Source organism: Perca fluviatilis, chromosome 18 (assembly GCF_010015445.1).
Source record: "Perca fluviatilis chromosome 18, GENO_Pfluv_1.0, whole genome shotgun sequence".
NCBI classification, from domain to species: domain Eukaryota; kingdom Metazoa; phylum Chordata; class Actinopteri; order Perciformes; family Percidae; genus Perca; species Perca fluviatilis.
In genome coordinates, this window is record NC_053129.1 from 26,905,333 (window position 1) to 26,933,264 (window position 27,932).

General features: G+C 38.2%; 2 protein-coding genes across 4 annotated transcripts in view; both read right to left on the reverse strand.

Moving 5' to 3' along the window:
- Positions 1–142: 142 nt before the first annotated feature.
- pbk (PDZ binding kinase) lies at positions 143–7,719 on the reverse strand. Its single transcript, XM_039781303.1, has 7 exons — positions 7,596–7,719; positions 6,818–6,985; positions 6,099–6,238; positions 5,375–5,544; positions 4,544–4,673; positions 3,422–3,628; positions 143–776 (listed from the first exon to the last, which is right to left on the reverse strand). The coding sequence occupies exons 2-7, from the start codon at positions 6,982–6,984 to the stop codon at positions 544–546; spliced, it is 1,047 nt and encodes a 348-aa protein (XP_039637237.1). The 5' UTR covers position 6,985; positions 7,596–7,719; the 3' UTR covers positions 143–543.
- A 9,523-nt stretch (positions 7,720–17,242) lies between these two features.
- Positions 17,243–27,932, reverse strand: part of scara5 (scavenger receptor class A, member 5 (putative)) — a 103,824-nt gene continuing 93,134 nt past the window's right edge. For 2 of the 3 annotated variants that reach the window (XM_039782579.1, XM_039782580.1), the window contains exon 13: positions 19,526–19,659. In XM_039782579.1, coding sequence (XP_039638513.1) covers positions 19,526–19,659 — 134 coding nt within the window. Of the gene's footprint in view, positions 19,660–27,932 lie in introns of all 3 variants that reach the window. The other variant, XM_039782578.1, reaches the window with a different exon arrangement.

Here is a 27,932-nt window from a genome sequence, read left to right on the forward strand (position 1 = left end):
TTTAATTACAAAAATCTATAATTACTTAAGCTCTAACAGATTCTTCTTAACCACTGCTGTAGTAAAATCTTACTGCTAAACCTTTTAAACAATTCCACCATCAGCGAATATGTAAGGTAAAAATATCAGGACAACTCAAGAGTTTCATCAAGAAATATCAAAGTTTCTTTCTGCACTTCTGTAAACTTTAAGAAGAAAAGTAAACACATTTACACTGAAGGAATAGTTTACATATATGGAAAGAAAATACTGTATAGGAAAGACAAAATACAAATAAATGACAAACAAATGTACTAGTGAAAGTGTCAGCATACATGGACAGTGAAGAGATTACAGTGACAGATGTGTTTCTACGTCTAAGCTGGATCCTCTCGACATTTCCTGGAGCTTTGAAATTACAGAGAAACAAAATCCCAAACTAGTCAAACAGATGCACTAGCATGGGATGCAGGTTGTGTTTATATTGTCTGCTATCTCTTTAAATCCCTGACAAAAGATACTTTACCCAGTCATTAAACAGTCTGGATTGGTATTGCCTCACAATCAGTCGATAACAATCACCTCACTGTGCATTTTATCCAGCGAGGCGTTGCTCTCTAAAGCCTGGAGGATCTGGGCGGCTGAGGGTCTCTTCTTGGGGTCTTGCTCTGTGCAAAGATAGAAAAGCTCCACCATCCTCCGGTAAGAGCTGCCCAGAGCCTCGACGTCCAGCCCTGGTCTCGTCCCCAACCTCTCGTAGTAAGCGTCCTCGTCAAAACTCTCCTCAATCGAGTCCTCTGAAACACAAACGCAACATTTTAACACGCTTGGTAATACTGGTGTGAATGTAGATGCTTGTAATGTCAGAAGAAAAGAAGTTGTCAAACTGCAGTGCTCTAAGGCAGTGGCTCCCAAACTTTGAATGCATAATGACACATTATCACAGGCTAAGCAGACAGGATTTTTTAAAAGGTAATTATTCTTTCTCAGATTGTTCTTGTGCTGACACCCAGGTTAGGAATCACTGCTCCATAAATACTCCATCTGTTATTAGAGCTGCATACAGTCCAATTTAAGACACCGCAGCAATGTAAACTCTAAACTATACTATCACTTTTTTTATGGCATAGTATAGTATTTTGGAAGAAGTCATAATATAGTAAGTCATAAAAACTCATAATATATTTAAAAAAAAAATCAGAGTGAAGTAATAAAAAGTCATAGTTTAGTATGTCGAAAAAAGGTTATAGTATTTTGAAAAAAAATATTTTAAAAAAGTTTAGCATGTCGAAACAAGTCACAAAAGTAATACTACAGCATGTCAAAAAAGTCATAGTATAGTATGCATCAATCATCCCCCCCCCCCACATGAGACAGTGAGCTCCCTGAGCAGCAGACTGCTGCACCCTCAGTGCAAGAAGGAGCGCTACTGCAGGTCCTCCATTCCAGCAGCAGTCAGACTCTTTAATGCAACATCATCTGTATATCTGTGTATATATACTGTCTGTCTATATAAGAGTGTTTATTGTGTAAATATGTCTGTTTTTATTACCATTATTATTATTATTATTTTTATTATAACAGATTCTATTGTTTCTTGTTCATATACTTTATGTATATATATATTTTTCTCCTAGGTCTACTTTATGTGTATTTGTGTTATTCTGATGTGTGTACATTGTTTTTCTTTTGAGCTGCTGTAGCACAGGAATTTCCCCAGTGTGGGATTAATAAAGTCTATCTTATCTTATGTAGAAAAAAAGTTTTAAAAAAAATGTCATAATTTATAGTATGTAGAAAAAAAAGTGATAACAAGTCATACTAGTATATAGCATGTCGAAAAAGTCACAAAAGTAATACTATAGTATGTCTAAAAAAAGTCAAAAAGGTCATAGTATAGTTTGTAGAAAAAAATTGATAACAAAAAAGTCATAGCATAGTATGTATAAAATAAGTAATAAAAAGTCATAGTATAGTATGTCGAAAATAGTCAGTATATGTCAAAAAAGTCACAAAAGGCATATGTCAAAAAAGCGATAAAAAAAGTGATGGTATATGTCGAAAAAAGCTATACAAATTTCTAAGGCTGCTCCCTCTTAGTCGATTAGTCGACTAATCGGTCGTCTTGGTCTTAGACAACTTAGATTTCTTTAGTCCATTAGTCATGTTTGATGCTTTTTTCATGCCGAATGACTTATTTCCAAGAAATGTACGAGCACATCTCTGGTAAACACAAGAATTAAAGTGGCGCTTTTGCATGACTCTTTGCGGAGAAACTCAAACTCAATTTGATAAAAAAGTCATAGCAGAGTATGTTGAAAAAAGTCACAAAAGTAATAGTATGTAGATTTTTTTTATATAAAAAAGTCATAGTATAGTATGTCGAAAAACACAGTCACAAAAGTAATAGTATAGTATGTAGAATTTTTTTTTTATAAAAAAGTCATAGCATAGTATGCCCAAAAAGTCATAGTATAGTATGTAAAAAATAATAAAAAGTCATAGTATAGTATGTCGAAAAACACAGTCACAAAAGTAATAGTATAGTATGTAGAATTTTTTTTTTTAAAAAGTCATAGCATAGTATGCCCAAAAAGTCATAGTATAGTATGTAAAAAATAAATAATAAAAAGTCATAGTATATAGTATGTAAAAAAAGTCACAAAACCCATACTATAGTATGTAGAAAAAGTAACAGTATGTAGAAAAAAGGGATAAAAAGTCATAGTATAGTAGGTCGAAAAAAGTCAAAAAGCCATACTAAGTATGTTAAAAAAAGGGATTAAAAAAAAGTCACTGTAAAGTCATAAAAAAGTCATAGTATAGTATGAGGAATAGGTCATACTATATAGCACGTTAAAAAAAGTGATACAAAATTCATACTATTTTAAGAGTTAAAAACAGGAGGGTATACATCAAAAGGCCAACACATCGGTGGTAGAAAGGTTTAAGAATGGTCACGTGTTTCAAAAAAAAGCGACAAAGTCATAGTATATGTCGAAAAAGTCATAGCGTTTGTCGAAAAAAAAGTGATAAAAAGTCATAATGTAGTATGTCGGGAAAAAAAGTGATAAAAAGTCCTAGTATACTAGGTCATACATTTTAATAAATCATACTAGGACTTTTTAAATCACATCAAAAGTCATAGTACAGTATGTCGGAAAAAAAACTCATGTCAAAAAGGTCATAGTATAGTATGTAGAAAAAGTGATAAAAAAAAGTCATAGTATAGTATGTCAAGAAAAAAGAAACTGATAAAATAAACGTCATAGTATAGTATGTCATAAAAAGTCATAGTATTGAAGGTTGTAATCATATAAAAGTAGACAGTGAAGCTGCAACAGAACTGTAATGGAGCTGTAGCATAAACAGAACGCAATTCAGCCAGATAGTGAGGACAAATGGTGTGGAATTCAGGGCTTCCTGCCACTGAGAGTCTCACCTTCATCCTCCTCCTCCTCCTCCTCCTCCTCCTCCTCGTCATCATCCTTGAGCATCTCCAGATGAGGCATGGCCAGCGTCATCATCTCCCACAGAGTCAGACCATAGGCGAAGATGTCAGCCTTGTCAGTGATCTCCCCTTCCCCATCCAGAGTTTCCTTTGGTCTCCACGGCTCTGTGCCGATGTACTCCGCCTCTGGGTCTGACACTAAGGACAGAGAGAAGAAAAACATTATTAATAAAATGATAATTTGACTGGATAACAATTTAATTACGTTCATTTATATATATATATATATAAAAAAAGCATTCAATTTGTATATTAAAAACACAAAGATCATGTTCTTCTGGTCCATTTTACAATTTCATCAACAAAGCAAAGATCCAGAAGTTTGCAATTAGTTTAAATTAACCTCAAATTAGGAGTAACCCCCACTGGCGGAGGACATGTATGTGTACAAATAGATTTAAAGCATGAGAGACTAAAGACTTTATGTTTCTGCCCGGGCACAGAAACAAAGTCAATCAGCTGCTGTAAACAGTTGTTTCCACCCAAATGTGTTTTCTGCCAATTCTGTGCTTTAATCCATGATTAATCCCACTTGTGCACGCAGTATTTTGCACTCACTAGCCCATCAGAATTTAATACCTACCATAACATTATACTACCATATCTTTTTCTACATTTGATGTATTTGTACTGATATATACACCATGTAACCATATTTGGACGATTTTCTCACGTCTGACTTTCAATCTAAATTTACTATTTAAGACTCAAAACTAACAAAATCCAGGTAGAGAAATTAGTCGGTCAACTGCCCATAGTGTTTTGTCAATATGACTGTGACCTGCTGTAAATAAAAATGTAGATAAAGGCAGACAATCAAGTGACATATTTTTCCTATTCATCTATGTACACAGCAACAGGGTTTCTCAATTTCTAATTCTTTTGAGGACCTAGGAAATATGGTTTGTTGTCCCTGAAATTGTGTACAATCAGTGAGCACTGTGGGAGCTCCCACTACCCCTCTCCCCACCCACACACAGTACAGAGTGCTGCATTTTCACATCAAAGCTACTCGTTGATTTTTATCCTGAATGACATGAACCCAATTATTACCTTTCATGTTCTCGTCGAGCGGCAGAGAGACACCAACATCGCAGATCTTGACGGTCTCAAAGTCGCCCTTAATGACAACGTTGCATGACTTCATGTCGCCATGCAGCAGCTTCTTCTCATTGTGGAGATACTGTGGAGAGAACAAAAGGCTTAACAATGTCCGTCTGTGTTTATTTTGTTTTGTTGAACAAGCCGCATTCTTTAAATTAAATTAAAAAGATGGCTGATGTTTAGATGAAACAAATATGAATTGGGAAAGAACGAACCACTGATGTGAGCGGGTTTGTCTGCAGTTTCCCATGAATATTTTATTAAAGTCATATTTTATTAGCTCCACACAAATAAACATTTAGACATGGGTTCAACCTACAATCGCATGCAGGTAGGCAGTGGTGGAGAGTAACTTAAGTACATTTACTAGGTGACTGTACTTTACTGATTTATATATTCTGCTGATTTATACTTCTACTCCACTACATTACCAAGGCAAATATTGTCCTTTTTACTCCACTAACTTCAGTTACTTTGCAGATTCAGATAAATTAATAAAAAATATAAATCAACAAATAAATGAGGATGTAATATAATCGGTTGAGAGGCTTTAGTGGTCCCTAAGTGATGTACACAATAATATTTCAGTAACAGAATAACATTTTTGCCAGGATGATGGAGGATGATTAATAAGCAGGAGGAAGTATCAACTACAAGAAGAGCAACTACTGTGTGCAGTAATCTGTCATGTGAACTCAAATTCCATGGGCATACAGGAACATAGGTGTAAATTTAATCCAGATATGATACATGTTAATACCAGGACAGTCCATGGTTTACCTGAAGGCCACGAGCAACATGCAGCGCTACTTTTTCTATGTTGGCAGCAGGGAAAGCTTTCAGGCCATCCTCTTTCCTCTTCTCTATCAGGTCATTAAGGGACTGCTCTCCTCCGTATTCCATCGCCAGACACTTTGATCCATCTTTGGCTGTGGCGAAGGCACGAAACCCTATGATGGTGGGATAACAAAGACACAGAATTAACAAAGCAGAATATAACACAATATTGGAGAACACAATAAAGACGTAAACTTGATTGATGTGCTTGGTGGGAAATTGAAATGAGCTGGCTGCTGTAATAAGCCATGGAAACATTCATGGCTATACAGTTTATGCATTTTTTCCACTCGACCTGTATCTTTAGCAACTGAATTTGAATTCATTTGTTTATCTGCATGTTTCAAAAAATTTGAAAACAGATTAAAAAAATAAGTTGATGGTGAATAATGCACTCCAGTTTTTTCGCTGTTACTTTGGAGTAAAAATTGTGAGGCCATTGCCTATCAATGTTATCGTTAACTGTGACTCTGCTGTTTGTATCTGTATCTTTGTAAGTGTAAAATGTCTGTAAAAATACTAAAAGTATTCCTGTGGTTTACAATGATGCTAGTGACACAAAGAAGCATTAAGTCATTTGCCTACGTGTTTATATTCTGCAGAATGTCTGTTACACTGGACATTGTAACATCCCAGTGAATGTACTGTACTGCTGAACAAGTCTTACCAACAATGTTTGGATGATTGATTCCTTTCAGGACCTTCGCCTCCTCGTTCAGGCGCTTCTGGTAAACCGCCAACTGTTTGGTTGCACACTTGCTGTTGATCTTCTTGACAGCCCAGGGAGAAGCATTTAACTTCCCCACTCTAGGATTAATTTGATCAACAACACATAGATATTATTTATACACAGACATGAAAACATTAATATGCAGTAGCTTAGGAAACATTACTATTGTATTGAACAAGGCCATTGTAAAGATATTTGAACTTAAATGATTTTAACTTTAATGCATGCAACTCCATGCATTTGGTACTTTAATAGGGCCATGCTAATTAAATCACAAACTCACTCATTTGTCATGACTTAATCATCTTTAATAAATGTTTAGGGTCTCCTCTGTCATCCAGTATGCATTCACAATACACTAAGCACCTTATTTTCACGTACATTTCAGAAGCTGTCCTGCTACTCTACACTATACTTTAAATTAACGACATCAAGGGACCATGGTGAACTACTTCTTAAGAACCAAGACATTTTTAAATTAACGGATTTTTGGTGAACTATTTGTACGATAAAACTGCAACTGAACCTTTTACATATTTTAAGCTTCATTATTATGTTAGGCTAGGATTAAGGGTAGGGTAGAAGTGAGGAGATAAATTGGTACAGCGAGTGGAGCGTAAACCAATTTATTTTAGTAATCGGAGAACACTACAAACCTGCTCATGAGGTAAACGCTGACTCCAGTCCCACAGCCCAACTTCTTCATGAAGGGGGAAGCCGGGATTGTGATTGGGGTCCCTCCATTGCTTTCGAAGCTCTTCACTCGGGCGTTTTTAGGGGTCTTGAATGCGCTCTCATTGATGCATTTGGGAGGGGAAGCCATTCTGGCAATGCAAACAAACAACATGATGGTTGTCAGGCTAAAACACAAATCGGGGATACAGCTACTGACCCAAACACATACCATTTAACTATACTGAGTACTAACGTTAATTGGGAGGCTTATAAGTTACTATTTAACATGATCTGATTTCTAAAAGTTAATATTTTACACACGTAGCCTAAGCTATTTTTCTATGTACGTGATACAAGCCGAATTTAAATCTTTACTGTCTGATGTTCAATTTACTAGCTATGTATAAAGTTATATTTGCCGAAGACTACGTAAAACGCCAATAAAAAGCCAAAAATGCAATGGAGGCTGGCATAATGGCGTTGTGAAAAATGAAGAGTGGCGACGTTTGGCAGCTGCTAAATTAGTGGCAATTAAAATTTTAAAAAAACATCAACTGTTACATCATTAGCTAAGTGAACATTTAGCTAGCTAGACAACGGAGACACGGTAACGTTAGTAACCAAACTTCACGTAAAGAAAGCTAAAATTAACTTCAGCCGCAAAGTTAGCTTTTACATCAAATTATTTGATGCTTATGTGACAACAGTCCAATTGAAGTTGTTTTTCAATAATGCTATTATGAGTAAATGTAACGTTACCTGCGTTTTCTTTCACTGTCACAACAAAACTGCCGGAATTAAACGATTGACATATGAATTAAACGCGCCGAACATTCAAAATGTTACTTCCGGTTCACCAGGCTGCACGGATCCCGCAGAGGAACAAACTGAACGAAGGTCGTTTGCGTCTGGAAAAGACAACAGCAGAATATAAACTACACGCCTGTTTCCATTTGTTTGGAAATACTTTAGGCGGTATTTGTTGTACTGTGATTATAAAGAGGGACAGCGTTACCGTAAATATATTTCAACATGATTTTAAAACCAGTTTGAGTTGTAATACAGCTTTATACCACCTGAGGTCAGTCACGTCATAAAATTACGGTAGGACCCTATATTATGGTAGGAGGTTGCACGTTGGACTGCAAAATTAGTTTTCAGAGAGAGAGAGAGAGAGAGAAAGAGAGAAAGAGAGAAAGAGAGATAGATAGATAGATAGATAGATAGATAGATAGATAGATAGATAGATAGATAGATAGATAGATACCATACTAACTCTGACTATAATGATGATGATAATGCCAGCATACAGGTGATTGAAATCCTGAATGAGAAGATGACAGGCCATATTTCCAAATAAATCAACATTGTTCCCTGACTTACAGAATGTTTTTTTCTTGCTTTTATTTGGAGTTCAGTATTTCAGAATTCAGTATTTTAGCTTTTGAGAGACAGTACTTTATTTGTTAAATCTTCATCACAACATGTGTCTGTTCTCTATTTAATGTCGGGGACTTGTCCGAAAGAATTTCACTCACTCAGACGATGAATTTGACCTCGACCTCTCATCTCTCATGATCCCATTATTGTTTCATCTCCTTCACATAGTGCAGATGTTCCTAGCTCTATCCTCTCGTTGTGTGGAGGGATAACCATTTCATTATGAGGAAGAATAGCAGGAATGTGGTCAAATGACAACTGGACGCTGATGGTAAGACTATTGCTTTCTCTCTCTCTCTCTCATTCTCCCCATCTCTCGTTCCCCTGAAGGGAAATGAGCTCATGTTTGTGGGCTCATGCTGCCACATGTTGTGGTGCAATTTTATAGAATAAGGATGGGTTACTCTCTGGTCAGACCACAGAGAAACATCCAGAACTGAAAGAGAGGAGGATGCTTAGTGTAATGATCAAGTAAATAACAGATAAATAATTTCATGTACTGTTCTCAATTTACTACTATCATAAGATACAGCCATATGTTTTGCTCACATATCATGGGACAGAATATGTATACATAAAGACCATTTAAACAACACAAACACAAATCCAAATCACATTTTCAGAATTGTTTTTCAAACACATTCATGTGAAAAAAACAAGAAAAAAAAAAAACAGAACTCACATGAATCAATGACTTTCTGGTAGTGGATACCCAAATATTTCACCCATATGTGATTGTTGAACATCTTATTTTAAAGTCATGGACATTAATATTCTACTAGAACAGTCTCCACTCTTCTGGGAAGACTTAATTTAACCTAATAAAACCTTTTTTATATTGAGGAACATAGACTATAGAATACTTTAAACATCCCAGATTTCAGACTTTTTAACGTTATGAATACAACAGCGCTTGAAGTGCAGGACCACCTGGGATTCATGTGTCAAGATTCACAGATAAAACTTCTTTTCTCTATCTGGTTTGCGGTTTTAACTGGTGAGAATGTGGCTTCTTTTTACATCTGGAGTCACACAGAACTGCAGCCCATGAAAGACATTTTGCTTTTGTGCAAACATGCAGCATCTGTCCTGACACTTCAAAACACTAAAAAACAAAATACAGTTGTATATGACACTCTAAAGTCTAACCAGTGATCATGAATGCCAAACGATAGGATGAAGAAGACGGAGGGAGGGAGCTGATGCTGAGGAGAAAAAAACAGCTGTTTCTCTTCTCTCTATGGGGCAGGAATTGGAACAATGTTCTGGCTAATTTCATGCCTCGGATCTCTGGATGTGGTTCTCCAGGGCCCTGTAGAAAACATTTGATTGTATAATGAGTGTACAATCAGAGCGAGAAACAATCTGTAACAACATACCCTCACATGTAAAGATTCAGACGCTGCTATTGTTCTATTTTAATTCAGTGGTTGACAAAATGGGATTAGGGGACATTGGGGGGTGTTCCAGGTGAGCCCCTGCTAAACTACTCCCTACACAATAAATACTCAATAGTTTATTCTATATAAAATCAGTATAAAAGTCAGTATAAAATTGGACTTGCATTGTGCATTATCTTGAGTAGTGTACTGTGGACATGGCATTTTTCATTGAGGGCACTGCATAAATTTTACACTTAGTGTTCACACTCAAATTAAACATTGAAACTAAATAGCACTAGGGATTAAATAAAGAAGACGTTTGGACACATTCAAAGAGTTTATCACAATTTTAGAGCAGCGATAATCAATACTTTTATGTCAACAATGGGTCAACGTGAAAGGGATCACACGTGGCAACGAATGCACAGAGAATATTTGGCTCTAAGTAGTGATTTAGCTTCTTTCAGCTCATTGTTTGGGTTTTATGGCTCACATTGTTACTGTTTTGGTTCAGTCTTACATTTCTCACTGTTTTCAGCTGCAGCGGGCAATCTCCGTTAAAACACACTGTTACACTATACCTGCTCAGCACCAAACAGCAGACAGACACATTTAGCAACTAGCTGTTGAACATCGTGAAGCATTTAGCAGCTAAAGAACCACATATTTCTCTCAGGGATCAGTGGAGACCAAAACAGAGGTAAAAGAGAGTGAATAATGGCTTACATTCATCAAGCGGAGATAAGCACAACTCCAAATGAATGCTTCTCTGCGTCTCCTCGGTCTGCAAATAATCAACTAAAAGTTCACCACATCAATCGTTTAAGGTGACAATATGTCAGTGTCGTGTTAACAGCTTGTTGTGTTAGAGAGAGCAGAAGAGAGCAGGCAAGTGTTCATAAACTTCTGGTGTACTTACAAACTTTCCAATCCATCGTTTTATGAGAGCATAACCTATTTGTACTACTTGTAGACGTTTGGTATCATTTCGGGCATTATTAGTGGGGTAACTTACAAGATACAAACGTGGGTCCATTAGCCCCTGCGCTAAGCTATTCAGCTGATAACGCTACTCTAGCTAACTCTCCCAATGTTAGACCCAGGTGAAAAAAGCTTTTGGGGGGTGTTTGGCTCGAGGTCATGGTGCAAAGGACCCTAGGGTGAATTACTCCGAACCATCACTTTAATCCTTCAGTTTATCACAAACATTCAACATCAACACATCTGGAGATACATGGTTTTCACTGATCAGGAAAGGGGGGGGAAATATATCAATGTAGTGGAGTAAAAAGTATATTTACCTCTGAGATGTAGTGGAATAGAAGATAATATAGCACGAAATGGAAAAACTCAAGTAAAGTATGAGTACTCATCTCAAGAAAAAATGTAAAATGCCTTTAATGCATCTAAGGCATTTTAATTTTTTTCTTAAGCGTGCCTTGGGTTTATTAAAGCCCCCTACCAATGAGCACCATCTTTTGTTCACCAACACTTGTTCCAAGAAGCTCTCCAATTCTTCCGTTATTTATAGTACAAGTACCTTGAACTTAAGTAAATGTACTTACCGTAGTTACATTCCACCACTGCTCACACATAAGTCAACTTCCTGCCTCTCTCTTCACCTCTTGACGTCTCAAAAGTGCCTGTTTCCAAATTATTTATCAGGAATATCAAAGTTCACCTGTTTAAACAAATCTACATTTTATTACTTCAGCAGTGCATGTACAGCATTTTAGTAGCATTTTAGAACACAAAGGAAACGTGAAGCAATGTATTGAGTATTTTCTTGACATAATCATGTTTGATTTAGACATTTGTATATGCCCTTATATGAGTCATGACCAGCACAATGTAATAAAAAAACAGACACACGTATACGCCTATATGCTTAGAGCCATTATGCCAAAGTATAGCGTAGTAAGGTCTTTGTACAACCAAGTATACATTTATAAAATGACACATTTTAGTGGTTAAGTGCACTTTGCAATGTGTTCTCACTTTCAAAAGTTATGGCATTAGGCTGCTTTACATTTTCAAAGTCAAAGTATTCAAGTTATTTGACCCCGCAAAGCTGAAGCATTGATCTGAGGTCAGAGGAGCCTCTAACCAATCAGGTTAGACATCTGATAGGCTGCAACTTCGCCAGGAAGGAACACCAGTCAAAATACATTTCGCTGTGAGAAGAAGATCAACTGGAGGAGACACGCTGGTTTAATTGTGCGCATAAGGTTTTGATATGTGATTGGTCTGCACTAATTTCCCATGTTGCGGTCTCCAGAACCCATTTTGACCAGAACATTGTTAGTTTGAGTTGGATTTCTCTTAAAGGAATAGTATTCCTACTATTTGGATAAAGAAGAGTTTGTAGCATGAGAAAGGTAATTTCTTGGGATTTTGAACATTACAAGAAAGCTACATGTACTTAAAGAAGAAAAACTATTAGACTAACCAAAATCAGTAAAAAAAACAAAACTGGACAAAGCGAGTGTGTTTTTACTTTTAAAAAGCATAAAGCATAAACCTACAGTACAGTTAATCCTACATGATTATTATGAATATATCTACTGTGCCTTCCTCCGAAAAGCAGCAATGTTACACCTAGAGGTGACACTGAGACATGCTACCTCAGAGTTTATTCATTTTTAGGTATGGATGCCTGTTGGCTCTTGATGATTGATAGTAGGACACAAAAGTGTGTAAAACCTAAATAAAAAAGAAAAGAAGTGATTTACTATAGCTGCTTGGTCTGCCAATTTCCAACCAATACTCTCCTAATGTATCTGCAACTAAAAGTCCTAACTGACTTTAATTGCGCAAACTAGCCATAATATCTTACATATGTAAATGACCATCCAAGATCACAAATGCCAGGCTCATGGATGAGAGAAGCCACTGACATAATTTTTTTTCTAACTATATTTTGCTCAACCTGAGCTGCAACCTGATATCACAGAATTCTGTGAAATGAACATGCCCCCTTAAAGGTCCCATGGCATGAAAATGTCACTTTATGAGGTTTTTTAACATTAATATGCGTTCCCCCAGCCTGCCTATGGTCCCCCAGTGGCTAGAAATGGTGATAGGTGTAAACCGAGCCCTGGGTATCCTGCTCTGCCTTTGAGAAAATGAAAGCTCAGATGGGCCGATCTGTAATCTTGCTCCAAGGTTACCTCCCCTTTCTCTGCTTTGCTCGCCCAGAGAATTTAGCCCACCCATGAGAGAGAGAGACATCATGGCTTTCAAATGAGCAAAGTGGCAGTTGGTCAAGGCCACACCCCCAACATCCACCTCAAAAGCTACAGACACAGAAATGGCACATCCTAAGGAAAGCTCATTGTGGGACTGGCTCTACTGGCTGTAATTCTGCACCAAGGCTGAATTTCGGGAAAGAGACTTCAGATACAGTATTAGGGGACCACTAAGGCCTAAATAAAAGAGACTTCAGATACAGTATTAGGGGACCACTAAGGTCTATATAAAAGAGACTTCAGATACAGGGTTAGGGGACCACTAAGGTCTATATAAAAGAGACTTCAGATACAGCATTAGGGGACCACTAAGGTCTATATAAAAGAGACTTCAGATACAGTATTAGGGGACCACTAAGGTCTATATAAAAGCATCCAAAGAGCACCATGTCATGGGACCTTTAACTCAAAGTCTGGGGCAGTTTCATGGAATCCCCAAAAATTCTGTGATGGGCCCACGGAAGAATTCCGTGAAATGAACACGGCCCCTTAAGTTAAGGAAAAGGTCGGGGGGGTGCTTACGTTTCCATGACACGCGGGACAACAATGGGACGGTTGGGTTTAGGAAAAGAAGAACAGGATGGTTGGGTTTAGGAAAAGAAGAACAGGATGGTTGGGTTTAGGAAAAGAAGAACAGGATGGTTACGGTTGGGTTTAGGAAAAGAAGAACAGGATTTTTGGGTTTAGGAAAAGAAGAACAGGATGGTTGGGTTTAGGAAAAGAAGAACAGGATGGTTGGGTTTAGGAAAAGAAGAACAGGATGGTTACGGTTGGGTTTAGGAAAAGAAGAACAGGATGGTTGGGTTTAGGAAAAGAAGAACAGGATGGTTGGGTTTAGGAAAAGAAGAACAGGATGGTTACGGTTGGGTTTAGGAAAAGAAGAACAGGATGGTTGGGTTTAGGAAAAGAAGAACAGGATGGTTGGGTTTAGGAAAAGAAGAACAGGATGGTTACGGTTGGGTTTAGGAAAAGAAGAACAGGATGGTTGGGTTTAGGAAAAGAAGAACAGGATGGTTACGGTTGGGTTTAGGAAAAGAAGAACAGGATGGTTGGGTTTAGGAAAAGAAGAACAGGATGGTTGGGTTTAGGAAAAGAAGAACAGGATGGTTGGGTTTAGGAAAAGAAGAACAGGATGGTTGGGTTTAGGAAAACAATAACGGGATGCGGGACAACAACGGGACGGCTGGGTGTAGGAAAAGAAAAACAGGATGGTTACGGTTGGGTTTAGGAAACAACGTGACACGTGGGACATGATCCCCGGTCTCCTGGGTGAAAGTTCTGTGTTTGACCCATCCACCATCCCAACCAATCTCCCTACGCAGATTTTCGGGCTTTCATACTACTCGCTACCGTAGTCGCTCCTAATGCTACGTCATCTTCTCGTTGACTTTACATTGGCATTGTTTTCCGTTGTGGCGTAATGCGGTGTTAACAACTTGTGATCATTTCACGATATTCGGTGAGACCAGGCTGATTTTGCTAATAATCTTTGCTGTAAATACTTGACTCTGCTCACTGAGATATAACTGGGACTCTGCTTTAAGAAACTTTTATGAAAGTCCAATCTGCTGGCAAATACCTATATGATAAGATAATATTTATCCCTTTAACATTAGTCTTAACTTCTTCCACTTTCCGCCTCTTACTTAAAAAGGAAATGGCAAAAAAAGAAAACAAAAGCTGGGAGCACTGCCATGTTTTAGCTGCACTGATAGTTCCTGCTTCTATCAAAATACTTTATTGTGCAACATTAATGAATATTAAAGGCCTGCTGCGTAGTGCCTATATCAATTCTGTGGAATAACACATACTCAAACCTGCATAAATACAAAAGTATTTTTTGAGAAAACACTTCACAGGAATTCCAATCAGTGATATTTTGTTTGCTTCTCTGGTTAAAAGAGATGACAAATAAGCCAATGAGTGAAAATATACAGATGAAGCTCCGGGTGTTATCTTTGGCTGTTGTTTTTGAAAGGCAGAGCTTTAAAGTAATAACTCCACGGCCAAAGTGCTGAACGCGACGCCTCTACAAGATGAATGAGGGTCATCAGAACGAGACTGGCTGCCACTCAGTCAGACTGTCAGCTACACTGTGGTGCTGCACTGAAAACCACAGCAGATGTACAAGTGTGTGTGTGTGTGTGTGTGTGTGTGTGTGTGTGTTGTGAGTATGACACTCAATCATGCACACATTAGTTGGTAAGTATTGAACTCTATAACCTTGTGCATTTCTAATTTGTTCCATTCACTTCTTTTAAGTGAAACCACCTCACGGAGTACAGAAATAATAAACTGCTGGACATAAAAGTGTAATGACAATTACATCAAGTTGCTAATACCATAAATGAAATGTATATTGACTGGTTTATGGAGGATTGTATGAGGATTGTAGGTCCTTTGATTTGTGTCATACTGGGAAACGTTTTACTTTGGCAGCCTCAAGTTGCAGTGAAAGAACTGTCATCTGTATTTTAATCTATTGTTTTTGTTGTTGTTTCTTTTTACATTTGAAGGACTTGACTGCCCAGAAATCTTTAAGGTGGTGTCAGACGAAGTTCTGTCACTGTCAGCGGCTGTATTTCACATGTCATATTATAGTTTATTGCTTTCTGTGCGGAGAAAAGAATTCCTCCTGCCAGAGAAGAATTTGAAATGAGTGTGCTGCATGAATCTTAAGGATATTCTTTATCTTTGAAGTGCCACTTTTGGATTCATGCAGATGTATTTTTACATTCAAATCTGACCGTGTCTCTATTGTAAGACACTAAGACATGTATGTGTTTTAGGGTTTTCATAATTGATTATTTTGTGCCAATTCATTTCTCAATGAATAGATTAAATTGGTCCATAAATTATGCACACAAGTGAAATCATTATACAAATGTCTTGTTTTGTCAGACAAACAATCCAAAAACAGATATTCCATTTTAAATTATATAATACAGAAACAAGCAGCAACTACATCTGAGAAGTTGAATTGAGTGTTTTTGTTGGAAAAATTAAAAGATAACTCAATCTGACTGAATATATCTGCTAATCGATTAATTGACTAATCGTTTCAGCTCTAATTTATATTATAATAATAGTAATAATGCGAAAGAAACAACTGGGATTGCGGACGGGTTAGCTCAGTTGGTAGAGCAGGCGCACATATATAGAGGTTTACTCCTCGACGCAGCGGCCACGGGTTAAACTCCAACCTGCGGCCCTTTGCTGCAGGTCATTCCCCCTCTCTCTCCCCTTTCATGTCTCTGTCTGTCCTGTGGAAATAAATTCCTGAAAAAATTATCTTAAAAAAACAACTGGGATACATTAGGCAGCTACATCTTGTAGTGTTGGTGTCATTAAAGCTATAGTGTGTAGTTTATTTCGCTCCCATGAGGAATTCTAAGTAATGACAACAACACTATCGGCGCGTCCACATTATACAAGCCTTACGTGATCGCGAACGCGCACCCCCCCACCCCTCCTCCACACAGTTGCTGGTAGCTAAGGAGGACACGGAGGATTAAAAAAACATGATGGACTCTTCAGAAGAGGTCATTATCTTCACTTGAGTTTCTGCGTGCGAAAGACCCCGGACGAATATATACAAATCCAGAGAGAGTTGCGTGGAGCTGATAGTCTTAATTAGCTTGGTAGCAACTCATTTGGCAATGGCTTGAATGTAACGGACGTTTATTAATATCAAAAAGTTGCGCACTAAAGCTTTATGTCCCAATAAACGCAGTAGTAAACATTTAGGGGCATTACTGCTTTTATAAAACAGTTTCCAAACCTTGTGAACAAAGTGAAAAATCTTCAGCATTAAGGATAAGCGAATGAAAATGAAAAAGATAACCAACTAGCTTCTGGTGAGTCGCAGAGTTGTCAATCCCTGATGTTTGTATTCAATTGTAATTGTTATTTGGCCAAAAGGTAAAAATGATCACAGCTTTCTTTACCAAAGACAAGACTTTTACAATTACAATTTACATTACAATTACACTTGATTTTTGTGTATAACAAGCTATTGGGTGAGTTATCCAATCATACCCATCCGCAATGCCCCTTCATGTTGCTATAGCGTCTTCTGAGACACATCAGTCAATTGAGTCTGGTTTCTCACCTCATTTTTCACTTTTTCCCAGACTCCCTCTCTAATTTGTCTTTTTTTTGTGGTTTAAAACAGAAACCCTCAACAAACACCAAGGCACTTGAACATGAGGTAGAGAAAGTAATTTCTGGCAGCAGCCGCCTTGAAAACTCAAATTCATATTCAACATTTTTCCGTCACATGAACACAAACTCATGTGTGCTCATTCATTTCCATTAAAAAGAAAGTGGGCCAGACTATTTTTGATTTGTTTAAACAAGGAGAGCTTACACAGACAGATTTAACTACAGCATATAGAAGCGGAGAGTATTCAACTACAGCCCTTTGAGGTTTGTTATGTTTGCCAACTTTTAAGGTGCACTAAAAAATATTTCCCCTCTTCAAATATAAAACATGACTGGGTAAAGAGACAGATTCCTGCAAGGACACTTGTGAGGTACCAACCTTTTTGGATTCAAGAGCAACCGTAAAGATTAAACCCCACTGAGACATAAAACTGAAGAAAAAGCTTGTCTGTTATGGTTGGTTTGGCATGTGTGTGTGTGTGTGTGTGTGTGTGTGTATGTGAGGTGCATATACACATGTGCATTTATGCTGAAACATCCGAACTTCTGGCAGTAAATATCGACAGTTGTAAATTGTACACGGCCGGCATCCATCTGTTTATGCTCATCTTTTCTCTCTTCCTCATAATCACTTCATCTGTCAAATGCAGTGACAGATAGCACTTTCCAAATTCTGTTAGTTGCTTCTTCTTCTTTTTTTTTTTATTTCCATAAAAAAAATATAGCACACCCTAAACTGGTTTGGTGATTTGCAGGTTAAAGAAACTAGATATTGAAGTTAAAACTGCGCTAAAAGCTGCCGAAATGACTTTTCTTTCTGCTCGTGGCTGCCCTAAAATATATTATCTCCTCATAAGGTTGCCAGCAAACATTTGCCAATTTACACATCCAGCAGACACAGAACAGCATTCGTGTGGAGCCTTGTTTCTGTCCACGTGCTTTTGGCCTCCACCAACTGCTCAGAAAAATATCTGTCTCTTTAACTGCTAAATGTTCCACTCTATTCACCAACTAGTCACTAACTGTTTTTGTCTGTCTGTTTGTTGTTTCTGTCCAGGTAACGTTAAGTGTGTTTATCAGAGCTTTTATGACAGAAAACAGCTTCCTGTTGTAGTTGAAGATAAGGTTGATGACCCCAAAACAATAAGCTTTGTACAGATTTACTGTGGGTAATAATTATGTGTATGCAATGTAAAAATATTGATTAGAGGAGAGTTTATAAAACTTTAAAAACTGCAGCTTTGGCAAAGAAACTTTTTTTGCCAAAAAAGGCAAAGAAGAAGAAGACTGCTTGTTGTTTGTTGTACATAAAACTCCTCAGGGCACCTTTAAGTCCAGTTTTAACTCACCAGCTATTGACCTGCAAATCATCAAACGACTTACTACTACTTACTACGACTTACTAGGTAATGCTATTTGATATATAATATGTCAAAACTGTGTATGTTTAGCATCATTCAAAAGCCATCTCTACATAATACTGTTAAGAGCAGCTGCCTGTAAATCAGTTGTCAAAGAGTCAGTCTTGTCAGTTTCTTTATGTGCCGTTTCAGCTCCTCAGAAACTTGGAGACAAATGAAGTCTCTGCTGATGAAGATGTTGGATCAGCTTCTAATCCACACTGGAGACGAGCCTCTGAGGAGAGATGGACCCTATGAAAGCTAGTCTCGCATTGCCAGACCCTCCACAGCGCTGCGCAGGAGGGTCTGGCTAATCCACACAGCATTCTGGGATGGGAGAAAAACTTTTTCTGGTTTATTGGCATTTCTTTAAACCAATCACAATTGTCCTGGGCGGCGCTAAGCACCAGACAGAGCAACAGTGCCGTTACAAAATAGCCTCGGGAAGGAACTTGTTTTGGTGGAACGTGTACGTACGTTCAAAGGTTGTTTTAGTCGTGCAACAGAAAACTCAGATTGGACAGACAGTCTAGCTAGCTGTCTGGATTTACCCTGCAGAGATCTGAGGAGCAGTTAACCATAGTCCTTAGTTTAAAATGCCAACACAAAGAAAGCTGAAGATGATGGACATCTGGTCGAAATGAGGGACATCCGGCAGAATTTCAGGCGGTTGATATAGACTATATGAAAGCTGACCTTTGGCTTCATTGAAGACATGAGGTCTGTAATTCAGTCCTGATGAAGTGTGATCATCTCTAGCTCTTATGGTTGCTCAAAGTCTGAAAATGTGTGCATTTTCTTTGCTCCCATGGTTCAGTCTTGTAGGTAAAACCATCAAATGTTTAACCATGAGCTTAAAGAAAAGCTGCAGATATAGTTCATGCAGAACATGGAGGTTTGTCACTTTTTTTTCGCAGGTAAAAAACAACATACTGCTAATGTGACACCCTTGGCGATGGCAGGACGTTGTGCATCTTATCGCTACTTAAAAGTCGAAGGCACTGTTTGGGAGGAGATGCTCGGGCCGCTGCAGCAGGGTCAGGATCATAAAAGTTTTAGACGGCGCATGTCACACCAGCATCCTCCACGTGGCCGCAGTTGGTTTTGCCCCAGCCGGAAAACTTGCACTGGTGGATGGTGTCTTCGGTCCCTGCACACGCCACATCATCCATCCAGATCAGACCAGTACCTGCACAGACAGTAGGAAAGAATTTATACTTTGTATTGTACAAAATTGATTTTCTCTGCACCGTCATTGCAGCCGGGGAATGACAGTAATGGCACTGTAGCGGCACTTTCTACCAATATATAGTATAGTTGTGACATCCCTACCGTACAGAAGTCCAGACGACTCATTTAAAGGCACAGTTTCTGAATATGGGCTGTGTGTATTTCTCCATGGATTGAGCGTTTTGATACTTTCTCTGTATTTATTTAGCCCCTTGACCTGCTTTATAATAGAAAAAGACATGGCATCTCACTTTTTACAATATGGGACCTTTAAAGAACTCTAATGTGCTTAAATGTTTTTTATTTTTACTGGTGTTCAATTCACGTATTTTTTTAGGACGATTAACTGTAAATAAAATCATGGATTAAACAATTTTTTTAACCCATGTAACCCGAGCATGTAGCTGGCAGTAGTTTTTTTGTGTCAGCTGAGTGATGTCTGCAGGTATAACAACCTTCATGAGTAAAAAATGACAATTTTAGTCATTATTTTGCACCTTCCATCCTCTTTGTTTTTAACACTCATTTCAAAACAGATATATTTTACATATTTTTAATTCTTGACTTTTGCAGTACTTTTTTCTTTTCTCTTACTATGTTTATTGTGACTGTTATGCACCAAATCAACTAAACAAATTCATTGTACCTGTATGTGAAAACCTACTTGGCAATAAATGATTTTTGATTCTGATTTGTTCTGATTCAATAAGGTAGAACAGCCTGTATGTAGCCTCAGAGGTGAAATCTGAAATAAAAGAAAGGATTTTGAGAAGTGGAAAATACACCGTTTTCAATTTCCAATTCCCTTTTCCAAGACTCTCAAAGAGAGTGTACATTGCAGTGCAGAACATGGATACAAATGTTGAATGCAACAAATGAAAACAAGTAACGTCCAGATTTGTTTTCATCACTATAAAGATCAAAAATCACATCTGGACTTGGACACCATCGGTCCAAGCTTGGCGCTCCCTCTGATGGCTCGTTCATGCATCACTTTTCCTCTTCTTCATAACCCCAGTCAAAACGATGCAACTGCAGCCAAAGACAGTGAACATTTTGGCTGCTTGTTAATCACCAGCTGACGTACGAGAGCGCCACACATAGTGTTTAGGTCATACATTTTAGAAATCATATTGAAACTCAAAATAAACACACCGTGAATCCAGTGAATGATTCGGACATTTTTTTTCTTGCTGTGGGATGTAGAAAGCAGAATTTTAGCCAACTCGTTGCCAAAGTAACAAACGTTGTAGCATCTATACGCAGCTCATGTACTTCTTCTCTTCTTACATTTTAAAAGCTAGTTGTAGCTCCTTGGGTTTGGTGAACTTTGTGTAGTGATTTCTATCTAATAGAAATATAATAATTCAGGCAGACAAATGATCCTTTAGTTGTTGCTTTTTTGCCCAAAAGTGAAACAGTTCTAAGAAGGTTAAAGGTTTAAAGGCATGTGTTAGATGCAGAGACATGAATCATAAACTGTGTATACAACTCTTCTGATTGAGACAGCAAGTACTCCTCACAGAATTGTTGATCAGATAATATTGTATCCGGTAATAAAACACACAGTTCCAGCTGGAAGGCAAAGTTTTTGGCAATATTGTTTTTTCGCTATAAAACTGTATCCAAAAAATGGTTCCTGTTTGTAAAACTGGGAATCGCTGGAGGGTTTCAAGAAAATCCCTTCAGTTTTGCAACAGCTTTTAGAGGCTCTGAAGAGATGTTAGTCAGCTGTGAGCGAATACGAGCGAGATCAAGTAACATTTGGTTGTACTCACACGCTGATAATGCAGTTTAAGGACACATGACTAAAAGGGTTTATGCGCTGTAGGTGAGAAGAGAGGCTGACTGATCAGTAATGCCCTTAAAGCAACATCTGGAGTCGTATAATCTCTGCTGCTCTGCTCTAAATCATAATTGTTTATCACTGAGGTGTACAGAGCCGTCAGTGAGGAACATATTGCAGTGCTCAGAAAAATGCAGATAAAAATGAGAAACAATCAAACAAGATCATGTTGGTAAAGTCACGGATGAGGCAACTAAAAATCAAAAAACAAAATCTAAATGAATATAAAACAGACAAGCAGAATCAAAAGCGCTAGTTGAGCTTCAGGCCTGCAGACTCATGAGGCCAAACTTAAATTATTCAAAACTCTTATTCTTCCACTTCCATTATTTTCTCTTATAACTGGCAAAAAAAAGTTCAAGGCGCTGTCAAGATCAAGACAACTGAAGAGTGAATTATCGCCTCATGATTACTGTTAGTGATTTATGGAATAGCACATTATGAGCCCGTTTTTAAAATCCTTGTTGTGAGTCCACTGTCCTTCATTGATCTTTGACTTTATTAGCCAACCAGGAAAAACAGAACACAGAACAAGAGGTTGCAACGTTCTTATGTCAATACTGATGATGGCAAAGGAAACCCAAGCTAAGTGTTACAGCCTTCTTTTTTTCAAATATATTAGGCATTTTAATGTTTATACTATCCCAGCATTACTGCTTTCTCATGTTTACTGTAAGCTCCTGCTGTGTATAACGTGATAAATTCATGATTTGAAAATGTATTTTATTTTTTATTTTTTATATCTTTAAACAATAGAAGGGAGTTGCACTGTACATTATTTATCCATATAAACTAATTACAGTAATCGTAACACTCAGGGCCCTATTTTAACGATCTAAGTGCACGGCGGGAAGCGCCTGGCGCAGCTGCGTTTAGGGCGTGTACAAATCCACTTTTGCTAGTTTAACTGTGGAAAAAAGGCTCCGTGCGCCAGGCGCATGGTTCAAAAGGGTTGTACTTAGTGTCTTAATTAATCATAGGTGGGTTTTGGGCGTGACATGCAATAAACCAATCAGTGTCATCTCCCGTTCCCTTTAAAAGCCATGCGCGTTTGTACCTTGGCACATTGCTATTATGATGGAGGATTTGCTGAGCAGGAAGGAGAGATTTTCAGGAGAACAAACTGATCAGCTTTTGCATGATGTGAAAGCGTGCGAGCAGATCATATCATAATACTATTTCACATTGTAATATTTTTATTTGGTTACAGATCTGCTGTGTCCCTTTTTTAGTGCAGGCGGGACAAACTGCACACTGGAAGGTATTAAAAGCATCAAAGGCTTCAATATATGCTCTGAAATTATGATTAGGTTGGACAAAATGATATTCAATTCATCTTATTTCAGCTTCAAATCATAACAGAAGTCATCTGAAGACACTTTGCAGGTAGAGGACTGTGGACCACACTCTATGGGCCCTATTTTAACGGTCTAAGTGCACGGCGTGAAGCGCCTGGCGCGAGTGCGTTTAGGGTGTGTCCAAATCCGTCCGTGTGCCAGGCGTCTGGTTCTAAAGGGTTGTTCTTAGTGTCTTCATTAATCAGAGGTGTGTTTTGGGCGTAACATGCAATCAACCAATCAGTGTCATCTCCCGTTCCCTTTAAAAGTCAGGCGCGTTTGGACCTTGGAGCATTGCTGTTATGATGGAGGATTTGCACCGTAATATTGTTATTTGTAATCTTCCGCATGTGTGTGTGTGTGTGTGTGGGCTGCTGTCCCGTCCCTGTGTGTGTAACAAACATAGTGTGCGCGCGCTGTGCACGAGCCTAGGCGCATTTTACTAATGTGCTGTTAAAATAACAATGAAATGCTGCGTTATTGACTTTAGAGCAGGTTTTTGTTGGTCAATGGCGCGATCATTTCCCGCTGCCCCAAGATAACAATACGCCAAGGATGCACCTGAACACACCTCCCTGTAAGACCAGCACGCCCATGGGCGCAAAGATGGTGTTTTAAGCCCCCAACGTCTCCTTCCAGGCAGAGCTGCAACCGTTGACTTCAAGGCACCTAACCCTAACCTTAACCCTTTACCCACCTTTTTAATTTTTCTTATTTTGTTTTTAAAATGTTTTTTTGTTTTTTTTAAACCTTGGACAAGGGCGTTTTAACCCAAACCTAACCATTGCCTAATCCTAGTGCCTTCAAGGCAGCGCTGCCTGGAAGGAGACGTTGGGGGCTTAAAACACTGATAAACCCCATGGGTGCACAGATGGGCGCAGGTGCAGGTGCATTTGCACGACGTGGGCGCTGGACGGGAAATTTACAACTATGTCAGTCTTAAACTAGCAAAGACACTTGCGTTGGGCTTTGTGCTGCGCTGCGCCTGGTGCAAGATAGGGCCGTAAGTCTCAGGACACTTTAAAAGAACAGCGTGTGGGATATAGTAGAAGGGCTATTATATCCCACACGCTGTTCCCTCACCCCTCCCTTTTCCAAGCACGTAGTAGAAGCTATACGGTGGCCTTCAGGTAACGTAAAAACGCAAAAGGCTACCTCTAGAGCCAGTGTTCGGTTTGTCCGTTTTGGGCTACTGTGGAAACATGGCAATGCAACATGGCGGATTTTGTGAAAGAGGACCCACTCCCTATGTAGATATGAAGGGCTCATTGTAAGCTAACGATAACACAGCGATTCTTAGTAAAAAAGAAGATTTTATTTTTGCAGAAACAAGTCCAGACTTAGACTCTGCAGCTCTGCTGCCACACTGTGCTGAGATTTGAGGATATGTGTGTTTTTGTGTTTGAAAGATTATACTGTATGACACATGTTCCCTAAAAATGCTGACTAGGGTTTGGGAACTGGCTTGTTTCTATTCCTGCCAGTTTCAACTTGGCTTGTTTTTGTGTTTTTCACCACATTAGAGCTCAATTAGAGCAACTGGAGTTAGAAGTTTTTAAGACTTTAAATCATCGGTGGACACATAAACTCTTCATTGAAACCCAGACTAATAAACTGTAGGTTGACTCAGGTCAATTATGTTTACAATCCCAAATCAAAAATGTGCTTCAAAGGACTTAACAATCTGTAAAACATACGGCACTCGGTATCCTTAGACCCTAAATTTGAATAATAAAAAAACCCCAAACCTCTTCCTTCTTCCAGGACAAGGATATGTAAATTATTTCCTTTGTCCACAAACAATGCATATTTCTGTAAAATCCGGTCAAATGTTGCATTAACAAATATCTTGTTTCCAACATTCCTGCTTTGCTTCCCAACGTAACATAACAGCGAAACTGGCTGCAGATTTGACATTTTCAAAGCAGCATGAAACACCAGGCGCACATGTCACCATGCAGTCGTGCACAGGATGGAAATGAGGTATGCACCCGGGATACATGAGCCCCAGCTGTTCAGCTGCTGTGCCTTCTCAGGGTTTGCTTTAATGGACACGGACCTTTAAACTGTTTACTCTGGATCTCAACACACTTTTACAGGCCGGAGGGTCGGACTGCTCGCTCCAAACTTATGACACTTCTCACAACTCACAAGTGTTGGATCTTCAAACACACTGTGTGGGATTTTAAGGGAACACCCAAGGATGATTTAGAAAAAGAGTCACTTCATTTCAGAGGGATTTGAAGGATTAAAAGGCCATTTGAAAGAGTGTGCTGACAAAATCAATCCTGTCTATCTGCAGAAATTCAGTCAGTCTGGGAAATTTGTCCAACGTCTGTAACTGACTCTCCTTAAAGGGGTTGATGTCTGTGTCTCCTCACTGATTATAAGGTCAGACAAACTGTTCTTTTGTTTCTAGTCATGGGAGATAGAAATAATTGTTCACCTATGCAGAGAAAACTACTATGGTTCATACATGTTTATTCTGTTGCATGTCTGTCTGTCCAGGAAGAGGGATACCTCCTCACTTGCTCTACCTGAGCTTTATAACGTTTTTTCCCTGTTTTTTTTATTTTTCCTTTTGCAATCCGAAGGTCTAAGGACAGATGGTGTTGTATGCTGTACAGATTGTTAATGTGTTAATCATATTTTTTCCTCCAGTTTATTTGAAATAGAGACAGATGCTACGACATAGACATTTGTGCAACAAATCTCCAATGTACAGCATCGCAGCATTTATAGCTATTGCTAGTTTCCAATGCCCGTCCCAAGAAGGGCTTTTAAACAGTCAAAAAAATAAATAATTAAACATTGCCATATTAAAATACATAAAGGACATCAAAATACAAGACACATACATCTATAAAGAAATTTAAAGAAAGAGCATCTAAGTTTGTGTGATACTAAATGGACCTTGTGGTGAGACTGTCATTAAAAACTATAGAAAAGTACCAACAAGGAGTAAAAGTGAGCCGTTTCCACAAAATATGAGTCAAAATGATTCAATGTTTTGCTTCATATATTACTGAAAAGCACAGATTATGATTGCATTGGGACAGATATCCACAGATGCATCACTTTGTGCTAATGAGTAGATATTCATAACACAATAAGAATCTGCACTTATTTGTGTTTGTGCAAAATATTCTGAAGTTCTTTTTTATTTCTTTTGCTTCTGATATGAGATTATTAATGAAGTCTTTCTTGCTTCTCTGGTGTTCTGGAGGACTGGTGAAGGACCTTATATACATTACAATCATTTGAGATGCTGGATTTTATTATTCCATTTGTTTTTTTGTCCCTGACTTGGTTGCAATCACTCTAGCTCAGTTTGTACCTCAGGTACAGCAAGGATGTTGCATTGAATAACCATTTTGCTTCCAATGTGTATGTACAACAAAAAATACAAGTTACTCTGGACAAAAAGGTCTGTCAAATGATGCTGTGTCGTGTACAAATAAATATTTTCAGGGGGAAATAATGAGATTTAGACACAACTTAGTTAATGTATCCAATAGTTGGAAGGCAGAGGCAAATTTGTGTCTGAGAAATGCCTTAAAAGATGTCCTGAAATATATTTGAATTCCAGATTTCTTTTTAAATTGAATCCAGCCATGATGTTAGTCACTGCTGTTGTCTGGAGGTTGTCCCTTGGAACAAAGGCATGTTTCCCCACAATTTTCCAAACTTATTGGTAACAACTCTGCCTGGACAGAGACTCTGAATGATGTAAGGCTGAATGGTGAATGAAATAAAATAGAGAGAGAGAGAGACAGAGATAGATATGCCCTCTGAGACTCTTTCTTGACGACATCTGGCTTAATGCCTTTCCCCATAAAACCTTCCCTGCAGCATTTCATTTTAGGGCACTGTCCAGGTAAAACCACAGACCAGCTAAAAAAATGAAGTTATTAAAAATCAGAACTACTTCCATCAGTGAACTTCACCACTGATATGTGCTGTGGGCCAACAAAAGTTTTACTTTAAAGGTTTCCTGCCGTGATTGAGATGTTCTTTATACCACAAAATGACCGCTGACCCATAAATAATGAGGTTAAAATCAGAATATCATCTATTCATCCTTGTATTATTGTAGTTAATAGTGGTATTGTGTTTACTTTTAATACAGCTGATCCATTTACCTAAGTTTTACCACGTTTTAACTTCTTAACATCCAGGGAGCGTTTGGTTTCTGTTCATGTCTGTATGGTACAAAAATCCACAGAAACTAGAAACTTCCCTGAGATATATGATCACAGTGAACATCTTGTACCTGTTTTTTTAAATGAAACTCACAAACTAAACATTATCTGTGCATAATTAAAAGCTCTGATACAGTACGCACTTGTAGGCGTGTAAAGTCTACGAGGTCATAAAGTTCAAGACATCTTTGCAGCCATGAGCAGTGTGGCTCAGATTAATATTCTAAGTGTATGACAACATTATGGAAAGGATCCCTTCAGAGATAGACCTTTAAAACCTCTTTGAGACTTTTCTGTTTAACCAGAAACAGCTCTGAAGTCGCTAGCGCTAAACTCACCAGACTCCATAAAGCAATACTTTTAGCGTGTATAGAGTCAACATATTTCCACATGTAAATCGGTAAACTATGTGTTTATTGATGGTTGGAAAAGACGACCCAAAACAGCTACTCGTAGTTTTATTTTGTTTCCTTCAACTTTGAATGAAGTGTATTCTACGATGCTAAAATTACTCTTTATTTACATGGAATCTGGTGGGGTTAGCAAAGGCAATTTCGTGGATGTTTTTATGTTTAAAAAAAGGATCTTACTCTTTAACATAAAGTTCGATCTCCTTAGAAATCCTTTCCATAATGTTTTCAGACACTTAGAATATTATTCTGAGCCTGTCAGTGGCAAAAAAAGTTGACCAAAATAAGTAACAATTAAATGTTACCTATGATAGATCGATTATCTAGAGCAAGTCTTTGCGAGCACATAATCATACTGACATATGCTCAACCAAATGGATGCATGGTTGGCAGGAAAGCAAACCAGAAAAATGCAACAGTGAAACAACAATTTTTTT

Coding starts and splice junctions, on each gene's coding strand:
- pbk (XM_039781303.1), bottom strand. CDS start 6,984: ATGGCTTCCCCTCCCAAATGCATCAATGAGAGCGCATTCAAGACCCCT. Junction 5,545..6,098: donor CAATCATCCAAACATTGTTG/GTAAGACTTGTT, acceptor CCACCATCATAG/GGTTTCGTGCCTTCGCCACA. Junction 3,629..4,543: donor GCTCGACGAGAACATGAAAG/GTAATAATTGGG, acceptor CTCTGTCCTTAG/TGTCAGACCCAGAGGCGGAG.